The sequence below is a fragment of the Bufo bufo genome, chromosome 10 (genome assembly GCF_905171765.1).
Source record: "Bufo bufo chromosome 10, aBufBuf1.1, whole genome shotgun sequence".
NCBI classification, from domain to species: Eukaryota; Metazoa; Chordata; class Amphibia; order Anura; family Bufonidae; genus Bufo; species Bufo bufo.
In genome coordinates, this window is record NC_053398.1 from 19404266 (window position 1) to 19420640 (window position 16375).

General features: G+C 47.2%; 1 protein-coding gene across 1 annotated transcript in view; it reads right to left on the reverse strand.

The window, feature by feature from the left end:
* TPCN2 (two pore segment channel 2) overlaps positions 1-16375 on the reverse strand; it is a 36600-nt gene that overhangs the window by 18756 nt on the left and 1469 nt on the right. Inside the window, exons 2-8 of the mRNA XM_040409518.1 lie at positions 14347-14408; positions 8403-8479; positions 6816-6993; positions 5480-5596; positions 4149-4255; positions 3391-3463; positions 1035-1134 (exon numbers count right to left, since the gene is read on the reverse strand). Of these exons, the coding sequence (XP_040265452.1) occupies positions 1035-1134; positions 3391-3463; positions 4149-4255; positions 5480-5596; positions 6816-6993; positions 8403-8479; positions 14347-14408 (714 nt within the window). The remainder of the gene's footprint in view (positions 1-1034; positions 1135-3390; positions 3464-4148; positions 4256-5479; positions 5597-6815; positions 6994-8402; positions 8480-14346; positions 14409-16375) is intronic.

Here is a 16375-nt window from a genome sequence, read left to right on the forward strand (position 1 = left end):
CCGCAGGCAGAGTTGGCAGCAGTTTATTTTCCCTCTCTATACTGAGAACAAATGCATGCTCAGCTAAGCCCAGGATGCATGTGTATGGAGGGGGCCAAACGAGTGTTCAGTTGACTGATTTATGGTCATCTATAAGCCACTGACAAATGCTCATAAAAGGGTAAAATAGGAGCCCAGACTATACACATTACAGCCCCCTGAACAGGAGTTTGGAGAGCGATCTATTAAACTGGGCATCCTGCTGAAAAGGACATTAAGAAGGAGCACAGTGGGCGTGTTCTGCCAGTTACCATTTCTCAGCCAATCAGCGACATGAGGTGCGTTTCGAGCAATAGCAATTGGCTCAGACAGAGCTCTCCTCACAACGCTCCTCCTAAATGTCCTTTTCAGCTGGATTCCAGGTACAGTATATAGGCTACCCCAAACTCTAGAGGCACCTAGAGACAAAACAGTCACTCTGCATTGCTACTTGAAATGAGATTTTTTTAACTGATGGCCTATCCCCTGGATAGGTCATCAGTATCTGATTGGTAGGGGTCTGACACCCCCCAGGACCATCGCCGATCAGCAGTTTGAGACGGCACCAGTGATCACTGTAGCGCCGCGGCCTCCTCGCAGCTTAGCCTAGGCCGGTGACAACATGTTCATCGGTCACATGGTCTAGGTCAGGGATGCCCAACCTGCGGCCTTCTAACTGTTGCAAAACTACAACTCCCAGCATGCCTGGACAGCCTCCAGCAGGGCATGGGGGGAGTTGTAGTTTTACAACAGCTGGAGGGCCGCAGGTTGAGAATCCTTGTTCTAGGTGATGCTGAGCACGGCCGCTATACAATGTACAGTGCTGTGCCTGGTGGGCTGAGAGAAGGCTGCCGTGCTACTTCTCAAACAGCTGATCAGCGGGGGTCCAGGGTGTCGGACCCCCACGGATCAGATACTGATTACTTATCCAGAGGAGAGGTCTTCAGTATAAAAGTCTCAGAAAACCCCTTTAACAATATATCCCATTGGCTAGGTATAAGACGCCTTGGACTCACCGTCGGGGTTGTTGGCGGTGGTCAGCAGCACCAGGAGGGAGGTCAGGGAGTCCGGCAGATTGCGAAAGTATCTCAACCACTCAACGTCCACCTTCGAATCCTGGCAGCGGACACAGGCGTGGTGAGGGATAAAGAAATATTCCATGTAACACCCAAGATAAAGGATGAAGTCAATTAATGAGATGTTATATCTACGGATCAGGTGAAGGAGAAGGGAGAATGTGACCAAGAGCTGACAGTCTAAAGAAAAGAAGAAGATCAGGTGCTTACATACAGGAGAGCTTAGTCCTGACAACAGAGGAAAGCAGAGGGCTGTCAACCTACACAGAAACGAGAGCAAACGGAGACAACTGTTGGTATGAATGGGTTTCGAGTAGCTCAATGGCATAAACAGGGTACAGCCACACGTAGCGGGCCGAAGCGGATCTGGCAGAAAACTGCACCGTAAAATGTGCACCAAATCGTGCCGTTTTTGGTTCACAAACAAAGGGCTCCTAACCGCTACATCGCGTTAACATTAAAGCGCACAGGACAAGTATAAATATGACCCCTTATCCGCTGAAGCGGAATTAATCATTCATTACACAGTCAGACGGAAACAGCGGATAACGGGGAAACAGCAGATTAGACAATTCCTAGAATTAGTGCCCACTTTTCACAAGGAACTGGAAGGAAAACAGAATAAACACAAATACAGACATAGCACGGCGCCACCTGCTGTTTGCCCTTTTTCTAAATTGCCTGCCCAGCTCACTAAGGTTGATATACATGCACAGTTCCATCCTTCAACTGCCACCAGCTGCAGCAGAAAGGACACGCCCCATGAGAAAGGACACGCCCCCCTGAGCTGCCAGCCTGAAATAAATGTAACAGAACAATTGCAGCAATAAATGTGGAGATCTCTGGACCCATGTGAGGCACAGGGCTGCTTCTAGCTTTATTAGAAAGAGGTTGTCATGTACTATATGATGTCTGATTTTCATTTTTTTCACATTAACCATGGGGTAATCCCTTTAAATACAGTACAATTCCAAAAGTCTGGCAAGGTGCCTGATTATGCAGTATACGGGACTATAGGTGGGTGCTAATAATAAGCATAGGTCTTCTATTACTGCAGGCCTCGAACATCTGAACGTGGACATTTCGGGACAGCAAAGGATGGGTGAAAGTAGAACTCTGATCATCCTCTTGACTGCAGGAGAGCGTAAAAGAAGAAAACCTGCAAATCATCAGGCATCGCAACATCACATTACCCACAAGGAGCTTATGAATCGGGTGAAAGCTATTATTATAATATAATTATACAGCAAGATCATACCGGAGACCGACATAACTACTACTCCCATCATGAGTCAGGATAGAGCAGAGAGGTTAAATTCTCCATACCCTGGTAAGGTTGGTGCTTTGAATCACTATGTGCCAAGTAATGTATTTGGTACAAACTTCTAAGGGTTATGGGGGAAGCGACAACCGCTTCAAATGGCCGGGCCAGAGGCGCATTTTGGGAGTAGATGGGGGGACGGGGGGGTCACGCATCCATTTTCCCTGATGCAGCATATTGAAAGGGTTTATCTTTATGAAAGGGGATGGTCTAGATCAGGGATGCCCAACCTGCGGCCCTCCAGCTGTTGTAAAACTACAACTCCCACAATGCCCTGCTGTAGGCTGATAGCTGTAGGCTATTCGGGCATGCTGGGAGTTGAAGTTTTGCAACAGCTGGAGGGCCACAGGTTGAGCATGGATGGTCTAGATTAAAGGGGTTGTCCTATGACAAATGATCCGCTATACACAGGATAGGGGATGGGTGTCTAGGTCCCCCATTCTATTGATTGGCAGGGGGGCACCCACATTGGTCAAACTCCCATCAGACATCTATCGTCAATCCTGTGACTAGGGGATACGTTGGCATGGGACAACTCCTTAAAGTTGCCCAGTTTCATACCACCTTCAAAAGTGAACAGAGGTGTCCTCATCTCTTGGCCAGAGGAAAGAGCAATCACAATGAGCTCCTCTAGATCTGGAGGACCTGTCCTGTCTTGTATTGCACAACCCATTGATGCGCACTGTGTAATGCTTCATTTCCCCCTGTGGTGGCGCTGCAGGGAAACTGAACACTTACTGCCAGGTTTCCTCACAGATTACAACCACTCGCTGGAGGTTCCCAGCAGGAAGACACTTTGTCATCTGCTTATTGTCAAGGGACCTTTCTGAAAAGTACAGTTTGTCCAAAGCAGAGGACCCCTTTAAGCTTAAAGTCCATTAAAACGATGCCAAAGAGGCAGTTGCAGGTGCGCAGGGCGCCTAGTGGCCGCGCAAGTAATAGGCAAAGCAGCTTTCTAATTAGTTGGGTGGTTACCTTTGCGTGAGCAAACAGCAGCATACCGAACATGGTGAAGAGGCAGAGGTGCAAAGCCAGGAGCAGCATCACACTATAAGGAAACAAGTCCGTGGGTTACACGCTGCACAAACAAGACACTTGCACATCACAATAAGGCCTCATGCACACGACCGTTCCGTTTTTTGGCGGATCCGCAAAACACGAAAGCCGCCCGTGTGCCTTTCGCAATTTGCGGAACGGAACAGGCGGCCCATTGTAGAAAAGCCTATTCTTGTCCGCAAAACGGACAAGAATAGGACAGGTTCTATTTTTTTTGCCGGGCCACGGAACGGAGCAACGGATGCGGACAGCACACGGAGTGCTGTCCGCCTCTTTTGCGGCCCCCATTGAAGTGAATGGGTCCGCACCCGAGCCGCAAAAACTGCGGCTCGGATGCGGACCAGAACAACGGCCGCGTGCATGAGGCCTAGAACAACTGTGCGCTGAGCTGGCTGCTATCAGGTGGCTGATCCAAAAACATCCTACAGTTTTGTGTATACAGCTCTGCAGACCTATGCGTCTCTATAGTAACAGACTACAAACCACTCCAGTGTGTAGCCTGTAGTCCTGTGTACGACCCCATATACACGGGACGATGCACAAGGTAATGAGTGGGAAAGAACCGAAGTGAAGAGAAGCCATACTGGCAGACATTAATGGTCACCAAGCTTTGACTGAAACACCTAGCACAGCGATGGCTGAAGACACCCCCCAAAGCCTTCTGTTTGCCCTCGTACCTGCCCATCTCCGGTAATGTTCTCTTGATGCATTTGAGAGTCTTCTTCATAAGAGAAGAGTTTTGGAGAAGGAAGAACGGTCGCAGGAGCCTCCGGATTCTCACCCACTTTAAATAAGGAATACGGAAATTCAGGCGATTATCATCATGTGTGGACAGTGGTGATTTTGCTCCGTCAGTCTTGTCCCCTTAGCCAAAGCTGGCCATAAAAATTAGAACATCAACATCAACTGAACCCTTTGATTTTGTCCTCATCGGGCGACCATTTAATGTGTATGTGGGCCTCCCGAATCTCCCTCCCCACAGGCAGCAGATATTGGGGGGAAAGAAGGGTCGGGCATTTGGGTTTTAACAGGTCAAATCCCTTTCCGTGCCGCTAGTGTGAAAGTAGCCTAAGCAGATGGGAATAAGCTGCTGCCGGACATTTCTGGTGGTGGCTTATCTCCTGTGAGAAGTTCTCACAGGAGATAAGCCACCACCAGAAATGTCCGGCAGCAGCTTATTCCCATCTGCTTAGGCTACTTTCACACTAGCGGCACGGACCTCCGGCAGGCTGTTCCGTCGGGTGAACAGCCTGTCGGATCCGTTCTGCCGCTGGTGACTGTGTGCCTCCGGATTGCCGCTCCGTCCCCATTGACTATAATGGGGGCGGTGCAGAGTTCCGGCGGAGGCACGGCGAGAGGCTGCCGGAATGAATGTCGGACATGTCGTAGTTTTATTCTGGCAGCCACTCGCCGTGCGCTGCTGTGCCTTCAATGTCTGAGATGGCAATACCCCTTTTACAAAAGCCGACTGCAGTGCACTCCCGAGAGATGCAGGTGCTGCTGTCCATCCTCAGAAAATGAAGATATCAGAGCTGCAGAGGGGTAAGAAAAAAACAAGATAAAAAGTGGTTGAAAATTCCACTCTGTCAGTAAAATACAGTGTTTTTCCGTAAATCTGTGCGATAACCCATTTATTCCTGATGGTTTCAATGCAGACAGAACATGGGAGCAGCTGCCTCTCCTAGTCACAGACCGTCTCTGCCACAAACCAATAGTTTATATGCTCAGGCATTGGAGGGGGAGCAAAATGAACAGCTCTAGGAAAACATAAAAAATACTTTTTAGAGGTGTAGTTTACCCTTTGGATCAATGATGAGTGTTATCCAGCATTTTCTTTAGTTGTATTTAACAGTGTGTCCCTTTAAGGGTCAAGTGCCTGTTTGCACTGGGAGCTTCCTCGAGCCGCACCCTCGTCCTTGCGCAGGGCGTTACAATGAGGAGCAGAAATTACAAGCAACGTGTTCTGTCTTCACACAAGACCGGCTTAGTCATGGGGGACACCTCTTACCTCTCTGCACATGAAGCACAAAGACACCGTCCAATCCGCAATGGAAACCGAAAGAGTCACGATGTAGCAGAGCAGCCATTTGTTCTTCATGAACTCATTCCACCCAATTAAATAACTCTAAAAAATGAAAAAAGAAAATAAAATTTCATGTCACATTTCCAGTCCTTGCTTTACTTTTTTTAAAGGGGTTTTAGGGCGTACAATATTAATGGCCTATACTCAGGACAGGTTATCAGTATCTGATCGGTGGGGGGTCCGACTCCCAAAACCCCTGTCGATCAGTAAGCACTGTGGCCTCTTCCTAGACCAGTGACGTCATCAGTCACTTGGCCTATGTGCAGCTCAGTCCCACTCAAGTGAATGAGCCTGGGCTGCAATATCAAGAACAGCGCCGTACAATGTACGCAGTATGCTTTGAGGAGTTAATCAAATTGAAGGCCCTAGATGGGACCCTCGGGATAATTTCAACAAAATCCCCAACGGTCAACTGACCAAAAAGAAATCTCTTTAGGGGTCCCAACCCAATATATGTACAAATTAAAACTACATCTTTATTTTGTCATCCTTAAAACCTTATAAAAATGTTAAAAAAAGGAAAATCATGTGTAAATAAAACTATCAGAGGACAGTGGAACACGGTCACCAATGGCTATTGTTAATAACTGGAGGGAGGGAGATATTTGTGCATGAACTCTGCTTTTTGTGTTTAAATAAAATATTTAAAATAAATAAACACTATTGTTATTTAGTTTGTGTGGTGTTGTAATTCTGAGTATTTATTTGCCGTCACATCTCTTAGGCCCCTTGCAGACAAGCGTTCCTCCCGCAGCGAGTCCGCATCGCAGCCTGACGGGATTCACATAGCATTATATTAATTTATGATGCTATGTAACCCTTACATTTCTGGAATGTATTGGATAACAGCATTATGCCAGTAATAAAATAAAAAAAATTAAAAAAAAGTGACTCTTTTGGCCTTCATTAGGTGAATGGGGGAGCTATGGATACATTTACAGTGTGAAACCACTATAAGACAGACAGCACTTTGATTTCAGTTTGACTCCAACGGTGTAATACACCATTTACCCAGTGGAGGCGCTGCAGAGAAACTGAACACCTGTTGCCTGATTCCTCCACACATTACAACTGATCTCTGGGGTCAGGGCAGGAGGATACCTTTAGATCAGCTACTAAAGGAGTTTTATAAGAAACAAAGATTGTCCAAAGTGGTGCACCCCTTTAATACTCTGATTGCTCCTATAACTAAGGGCGGGGGGGGTTATCTTTCTTAGGAGGAGGGACTATAGGGAGGCCTCCTGCCGCACCGGGCACTTACCTTCACAGAGAGGTCAGCAACAAATAGCAGGAAGGTGATAAACTCGATGCTCTCAGTCAGGCCACACGGCGGCTCCCAGGCAGCCTTGCGGTAACGGACATCCGATGTGAGCGTCAGCGAAGACGGACTCTCTACAAAGGCCAACGCCAGATTCACACAGATCGTCACATTTAAAATCCTTCCGAAGGGGGAAGAGGGGAATAGAAGAAGTAGACGTCACCCTGAGGAGCAGGCACTGCCCAAGTGCAACGGCGCCTATCGGTCGCTCCCATGTAAACGTCATTACAACCGGAAATACGGGAGACAAATGAGCAGTTTTGGACTGAACTGAACCTTAAAGAGTTAATTCCTGACGTGATTGAAATGGCTGATAACAGAGGACAATTGACGGCATTCAACAGCACTGCAAATGCTTTGCTGATAGATGCAGCACATACTGATCTAGAGGTCATGAGGTCATGTACACGGCTGCAAGTGTTTCACAATGCGGAACAGGCATACGGATATGGACAGCACACAGGTCATTTAGGGCTCACGCACACAAACGTATTTTATTTTTGCAGTTTTTGCGGGTCGGATGCGGACCCATTCACTTCAATGGGGTTTCATCAGATACGGACAGCACACCCGTGAATGGGTCCGCAGACCAGGAAAAAAAAAAAAAAATAGGTTTGTGTGCATGAGCCCTAAATGACACATCTCTCTCCACCACCGGGAGCCCCACTGATCATGAGAGCAGGGTCCCTTTTAAGGGACTGACAGAGGTAGCACAGCACCTGGCTACCTGTGCCGGTCCGACAGAGATTGAAAAAGGTGGTAGCACGTATGCTGGACCATTGCTCCATTCTTGTGATCGGTGGGGGTCCCAGTGGTCGGACCACCATTGATCAGGCAATTCCAGCCTCTTCTCTACATCGTTGATAAGTGTTCATGATAGAAAAATCCCTTTAAGGACAAGAGGGTGGTACCGCATAATAAATCAGAATTGTTTTCACTGCCTGGCCCTGTCAATCAAAGTGGAGAGAGTTGTAGAGAGAGCAGAGCCTCTAGGTGTAACGGCAACGCCCCCGTTGCTCCTAGAGGTTTACTTGCATATATTAAAACATAATGAACATGGGACCAACACAGATGCCTTCAGCTACCAAGGTCAGCCAGTGTCATAGGTACAAAGCTGCTGACAGATGCCCTTTAATTCCACATACTCAGATAATGACATTCCTAGAATAGGGTTTTCCAGGGTTTAGACATTGATGGCCTACTCTCAGTCCGACAACTCCGCGTTGATCCGCTGTACAGGGCAGGAGCTAACGCTGGAAACTACGCAGTGGAGGGAGCCAGAAGCAAACGGTTCTGTGCACTACGTAGTGGCCATGTAGGGGTACTGCAGCTCAGCTGGCATTAACGGCCTTCCGCCCACTGCCCAAAACAGCAGATCGATGGGGGGGGGTTGGGCCACTACCAATCAGATACTGATGGCCTATCCTTAAGAGAGGTCATCAATATCTAATCCCCCAAAAAACCTTTATGTGGCGTCTTTGAGGGATGATGGCGAATCTTTATCATTTACTGTAAATTTGCACGGCTCACCTCTGGCACAAGTCGGAATAATACCATCGATACAACTGCAGGGAGTTCTGGTCAACGCGATGGTCTATGGAGCGATACTGCAGACACAAAGAGAAAGCCTTGTTGATACAGATATAACCAGTATGTCCCCCCTACTGTGCTAATCTATAGATGGTAGAAGTCAGGAAAAGAGAGCGGACTGCAGGATCAGACTACACAGGGTGTGTTTGTAGTCTGTAACCATGGAGACAGGCCTGCACAGCAGCGGTATACATTAAGACTATTTACAAAGTGGCTTCATGTTTGTTTGTTTTTTATCCAGAGGTAATCCCGCACACGGGCGAGCGATGCTGCTGTTGGGAACTGCTGACGTCTGCAAATCAGTCTTTTTGATAGGAGGTTAATTTAGGCCGAGACCCCAATTCACGCACAATAAAAAGGTCTCTTTGTCCAATAAATGTAAGAAAACAGTGGGGAGGACTGGACTAAACCCTCCGCCCTCATGTCACAAGCTATCCTTGCTCTCTCCTAAAATATTTCGGTACATAATACACCCGAGGCGAGGAATGAAATATTTTATTACAGGACTATCATAAGAAGATATGTGCCCGATACTGAGAGATAAAACATAGAAGACATTCATTATCTTACAGATTATTAGTGACCGGCATCTGACTGTTTATATACAGATAAAATCACATTAATGGAGTCACTGTATATATTACTTATCCTGTACTGATCCCGAGTTACATCCTGTATTATACTCCAGAGCAGCACTCACTATTCTGCTGGTGGAGACACTGTGTACAGTCGTGGCCAAAAGTTTTGAGAATAAGATAAATATTGCAAATTGGAAAAGTTGCTGCTTAAGTTTTTATAATAGCAATTTGCATATACTCCAGAATGTTATGAAGAGTGATCAGATGAATTGCATAGTCCTTCTTTGCCATGAAAATTAACTTAATCCCAAAAAAACCTTTCCACTGCATTTCATTGCTGTCATTAAAGGACCTGCTGAGATCATTTCAGTAATCGTCTTGTTAACTCAGGTGAGAATGTTGACGAGCACAAGGCTGGAGCTCATTATGTCAGGCTGATTGGGTTAAAATGGCAGACTTGACCTGTTAAAAGGAGGGTGATGCTTGAAATCATTGTTCTTCCATTGTTAACCATGGTGACCTGCAAAGAAACGCGTGCAGCCATCATTGCGTTGCATAAAAATGGCTTCACAGGCAAGGATATTGTGGCTACTAAGATTGCACCTCAATCAACAATTTATAGGATCATCAAGAACTTCAAGGAAAGAGGTTCAATTCTTGTTAAGAAGGCTTCAGGGCGTCCAAGAAAGTCCAGCAAGCGCCAGGATCATCTCCTAAAGAGGATTCAGCTGCGGGATCGGAGTGCCACCAGTGCAGAGCTTGCTCAGGAATGGCAGCAGGCAGGTGTGAGCGCATCTGCACGCACAGTGAGGCGAAGACTTTTGTAAGATGGCCTGGTGTCAAGAAGGGCAGCAAAGAAGCCACTTCTCTCCAAAAAAAACATCAGGGACATATTGATCTTCTGCAGAAAGTATGGTGAATGGACTGCTGAGGACTGGGGCAAAGTCATATTCTCCGATGAAGCCTCTTTCCGATTGTTTGGGGCATCTGGAAAAAGGCTTGTCCGGAGAAGAAAAGGTGAGCGCTACCATCAGTCCTGTGTCATGCCAACAGTAAAGCATCCTGAGACCATTCATGTGTGGGGTTGCTTCTCATCCAAGGGAGTGGGCTCACTCACAATTTTGCCCAAAAACACAGCCATGAATAAAGAATGGTACCAAAACACCCTCCAACAGCAACTTCTTCCAACAATCCATCAACAGTTTGGTGAAGAACAATGCATTTTCCAGCACGATGGAGCACCGTGCCATAAGGCAAAAGTGATAACTAAGTGGCTCGGGGACCAAAACGTTGACATTTTGGGTCCATGGCCAGGAAACTCCCCAGATCTTAATCCCATTGAGAACTTGTGGTCAATCCTTAAGAGGCGGGTGGACAAACAAAAACCCACTAATTCTGACAAACTCCAAGAAGTGATTATGAAAGAATGGGTTGCTATCAGTCAGGAATTGGCCCAGAAGTTGATTGAGAGCATGCCCAGTCGGATTGCAGAGGTCCTGAAAAAGAAGGGCCAACACTGCAAATACTGACTCTTTGCATAAATGTCATGTAATTGTCGATAAAAGCCTTTGAAACGTATGAAGTAGGGCTGCAGCTAACGATTATTTGAATAATCGATTAGTTGCCGATTAATTTCTACGATTAATCGGGAAAAACAACAAAATTACAAAACAAAGCAGTTTATATGATTTTACTTAAAAAATTATGTTCAAAGGCCATACTAAAACAAATTGTGGGTGGCGCTGTTATGGAGAGGGGGATCTGTGCACTGTTATGGGCAAGGGGATCTGTGCACTGTTATGGGCAAGGGGATCTGTGCACTGTTATGGGCAAGGGGATCTGTGCACTGTTATGGGCAAGGGGATCTGTGCACTGTTATGGGCAAGGGGATCTGTGCACTGTTATGGGCAAGGGGATCTGTGCACTGTTATGGGCAAGGGGATCTGTGCACTGTTATGGGCATAACAGTGCACAGATCCCTTTCCCCATAACAGTGCACAGATCCCTTTCCCCATAACAGTGCACAGATCCCTTTCCCCATAACAGTGCACAGATCCCTTTCCCCATAACAGTGCACAGATCCCTTTCCCCATAACAGTGCACAGATCCCTTTCCCCATAACAGTGCACAGATCCCTTTCCCCATAACAGTGCACAGATCCCTTTCCCCATAACAGTGCACAGATCCCTTTCCCCATAACAGTGCACAGATCCCTTTCCCCATAACAGTGCACAGATCCCTTTCCCCATAACAGTGCACAGATCCCTTTCCCCATAACAGTGCACAGATCCCTTTCCCCATAACAGTGCACAGATCCCTTTCCCCATAACAGTGCACAGATCCCTTTCCCCATAACAGTGCACAGATCCCTTTCCCCATAACAGTGCACAGATCCCTTTCCCCATAACAGTGCACAGATCCCTTTCCCCATAACAGTGCACAGATCCCTTTCCCCATAACAGTGCACAGATCCCTTTCCCCATAACAGTGCACAGATCCCTTTCCCCATAACAGTGCACAGATCCCTTTCCCCATAACAGTGCACAGATCCCTTTCCCCATAACAGTGCACAGATCCCTTTCCCCATAACAGTGCACAGATCCCTTTCCCCATAACAGTGCACAGATCCCTTTCCCCATAACAGTGCACAGATCCCTTTCCCCATAACAGTGCACAGATCCCTTTCCCCATAACAGTGCACAGATCCCTTTCCCCATAACAGTGCACAGATCCCTTTCCCCATAACAGTGCACAGATCCCTTTCCCCATAACAGTGCACAGATCCCTTTCCCCATAACAGTGCACAGATCCCTTTCCCCATAACAGTGCACAGATCCCTTTCCCCATAACAGTGCACAGATCCCTTTCCCCATAACAGTGCACAGATCCCTTTCCCCATAACAGTGCACAGATCCCTTTCCCCATAACAGTGCACAGATCCCTTTCCCCATAACAGTGCACAGATCCCTTTCCCCATAACAGTGCACAGATCCCTTTCCCCATAACAGTGCACAGATCCCTTTCCCCATAACAGTGCACAGATCCCTTTCCCCATAACAGTGCACAGATCCCTTTCCCCATAACAGTGCACAGATCCCTTTCCCCATAACAGTGCACAGATCCCTTTCCCCATAACAGTGCACAGATCCCTTTCCCCATAACAGTGCACAGATCCCTTTCCCCATAACAGTGCACAGATCCCTTTCCCCATAACAGTGCACAGATCCCTTTCCCCATAACAGTGCACAGATCCCTTTCCCCATAACAGTGCACAGATCCCTTTCCCCATAACAGTGCACAGATCCCTTTCCCCATAACAGTGCACAGATCCCTTTCCCCATAACAGTGCACAGATCCCTTTCCCCATAACAGTGCACAGATCCCTTTCCCCATAACAGTGCACAGATCCCTTTCCCCATAACAGTGCACAGATCCCTTTCCCCATAACAGTGCACAGATCCCTTTCCCCATAACAGTGCACAGATCCCTTTCCCCATAACAGTGCACAGATCCCTTTCCCCATAACAGTGCACAGATCCCTTTCCCCATAACAGTGCACAGATCCCTTTCCCCATAACAGTGCACAGATCCCTTTCCCCATAACAGTGCACAGATCCCTTTCCCCATAACAGTGCACAGATCCCTTTCCCCATAACAGTGCACAGATCCCTCTCCCCATAACAGTGCACAGATCCCTTTCCCCATAACAGTGCACAGATCCCTTTCCCCATAACAGTGCACAGATCCCTTTCCCCATAACAGTGCACAGATCCCTTTCCCCATAACAGTGCACAGATCCCTTTCCCCATAACAGTGCACAGATCCCTTTCCCCATAACAGTGCACAGATCCCTTTCCCCATAACAGTGCACAGATCCCTTTCCCCATAACAGTGCACAGATCCCTTTCCCCATAACAGTGCACAGATCCCTTTCCCCATAACAGTGCACAGATCCCTTTCCCCATAACAGTGCACAGATCCCTTTCCCCATAACAGTGCACAGATCCCTTTCCCCATAACAGTGCACAGATCCCTTTCCCCATAACAGTGCACAGATCCCTTTCCCCATAACAGTGCACAGATCCCTTTCCCCATAACAGTGCACAGATCCCTTTCCCCATAACAGTGCACAGATCCCTTTCCCCATAACAGTGCACAGATCCCTTTCCCCATAACAGTGCACAGATCCCTTTCCCCATAACAGTGCACAGATCCCTTTCCCCATAACAGTGCACAGATCCCACCTCCCCAGAAGTGCCATAGACAGATTTCCCCCTCCCATAGCAGTGCCATAGACCGATCCCCCTACCCATAACAGCCCCGGCCCTGCTGCTCACAGCAGACTAATCCCTCACTGCATCTTTATTTTACCTTACAATCGTGACGCTCCAGTAACAACTCTGCAGGCAGAGCGGAGGGCGGCGTCACGTCACGCACCTGCTCCGCCCACTTTATGAATGACGGAGGCGGAGCAGGCGCGTCACATGAGTAAGTGACGTTACGCCGCCCTCCGCTCTGCCTGCAGAGTTGTTACTGGAGCGTCACGATTGTAAGGTAAAATAAAGATGCAGTGACTTAAAGTAAACCGCCCGCCTGCATAGCAATGAATCGGCGATTATTCGATAACTGGATTTGTCAACAACGAATCCAGTTATCGATTAATCGTTGCAGCCCTAGTATGAAGTGCCTGTAATTATATTTCACTACATCACAGAAACAACTGAAACAAAGATCTAAAAGCAGTTTAGCAGCAAACTTTGTGAAAACTAATATTTGTGTCATTCTCAAAACTTTTGGCCACGACTGTACATACATTACTCATCCTGTACTGATCCTGAGTTACATCCTGTATTATACTCCAGAGCTGCACTCACTATTCTGCTGGTGGAGTCACTGTGTACATACATTACATTACTTATCCTGTACTGATCCTGAATTACATCCTGTATTATACTCCAGAGCTGCGCTCACTATTCTGCTGGTTGAATCACTGTGTACATACATTACTTATCATGTACTGATCCAGAGTCACGCCCTGCATTATACTATGTGCGCATGCACCCGATTCTGCTGGAGAAGAGCCCCGGGCACAGTTTTTCCTACATTCGGCAGATCCCAGTGCCTGATGTAAAGAGATCTTGATATAATGCATATCAGATTTCAGCTCTGAAGCCTGCAAAAGCCCGAAAGCTGAATTATAAGGCAGGGTTTTCATAGTATATAAAAACTTTATGAACCTTTAACTTCAAAATGAATATTTTTCAACAGGAAACAACAAGTTTTCCGGTCAATCAGCGGACACTTACCTGGATGGCGTCTTCAATGAACACCACAGCCTGGCTGACGTAGAGGTCTTCATCCGCCACCCCTGGAGAACATAGAAAAGTCTCCCATGTTATACGTCCTTTCTCCCTTAGTCAATGTGACCAAACACAGTACAGATGTTTGCATCATGTTTAAAACCTGCAGCGCTCCATACAAGATCTTCCTTGCTGTCAGTGAATGGCAACCCAATCAACATTTGGATCCAGAGGAAGTAAAACCAGTACAGATCTAATACCTCACAGCTCGGCCTTTGCTACAATTGTGTCCTTTGTGTCTGGCTGATACAATGTATCGATTCAGGTACAATGTCACAAACAATCAGGACAGGGGGATGCTTTGTGCTGCTGATGTCATCGGATCACAACTCTCACTGGGTTCGCCATACAGGATGGGATAGAGAGAAGAGCCGGCTGGGGATCCCTCCATTGAAATCAGTCAGCGTTTCGGAACTCTGTGCTACATCTCCCCCCCCCCCGATCCTTATAGGCCTCTGCGGGCCACGGACATGTCTCATGAGTATTTATAGGCCTCTGCAGGATGACATGTCTCAAGAGCAGGTCATCATTTCGAGAAATAAAGGGTGACAATCGCTGTAGTGACTACAACTCACGTCACTGACAGCCGCCTCTTCGGTCCTTGCCTTCGCTGCTCTCATTCTGAACAATAAGTGCAATAACTTCACTCTTTAGATTACATATTCAGGCTGGCGTTTTAGAGAGTTGCATAAAAGGCAATTCCCACATAGAGCTCAAGTCTATACGGCGGCGCCCTTTATACACAGGAGGGGTCAGATCACCGACTCTCCTGCCGCTCACACCCAGACTGATTCATATAAACCAGGTACATTATGTAATTGCTTCTTATGCAATTCTATAGCATAATTTATAAGTATTCACTCCTAGGGTTACAATTAGAGAGCACTCTAGAGTTTCCCTTTAAGAGTTCAGACTTATCAGCCCTTGCACATAAACCGCCACAGCTATCGCCTCCCCCAGGGTAAGAGATACCATATGGACACGGCCAGATATGTGCCCAACCCAGGGACCACTGCCAAGACAGCTGAAGTCCTGTGTGCAGCCGGGCACATACATTATGGAGTTGCATTTAAAGCAATTGCCTGCTATCTATGGATTAGGAGAATCTCATAGTGGGAGCGAGCGGATAATCGACGGCGCAGTAGATGGATGAAGATCAATGAGAGATATCATCAGTGTCACCCCCCCCCCATCAATGACCTCTGACCTAGCGTTATACACGAGTAGCAACACCGCCCCATTGACACGGCGATATGACGTTGCTCTAAAAAAATATATATATATTTAAAAAAAAAAAAAAAGGAGAATTGGGGTCCAGGCAGTCTGACCCCCATGAAATTTATTTCTATTGATTGGGTTTTACAAAAGGGGTTTACAATGGCTAACCAGGAGCCCCAACCCCATAGGTGTTCTTCTTTAAAGGGCATATCCTATTTTTTTATTTTATTTTTCAATATCCCCCCCGGACTTGTGAAGGAAATCATACCTGCTCCACGCCGCTTGGTTCTGGTTCCCTTGGTCCACTGCCGTTTCACTGTACTTTGGTCCACTCATATAGGCACCGTTGACCACAGCGGAGACATGATGTTCCCCATCGGGGTCAAAACTTTACAAAGTGCAGTGGATCCAGGGAACCAGAACCGAATGGCAGGGAGCAGAGGCGTACGCGTCCCTTCACAGGTCCGGGGGAAAGAAGGAAATCCTGGAATAACCCTTTACCCTAAGTTCACACTTGCGCGTTTTACAGCGCGTTCGAACGCGCTGTAAAACGCATAACCGATGCAAACCAAGGCTTCCCTATGGGACTGGTTCACATTTTCTCGTTTTACAGCGCGTTCGAACGCGCTGAAAAACGCCCGACGTATAAACAAGTTCTTGAGCTTCTTTGGGGCGTTTTGACGCGCGTTTGCGGCCATAGGACACTGCTGTCAATCACACAAACGCGCGGCAAACGCGCGTTTACTATTGCAAAAAA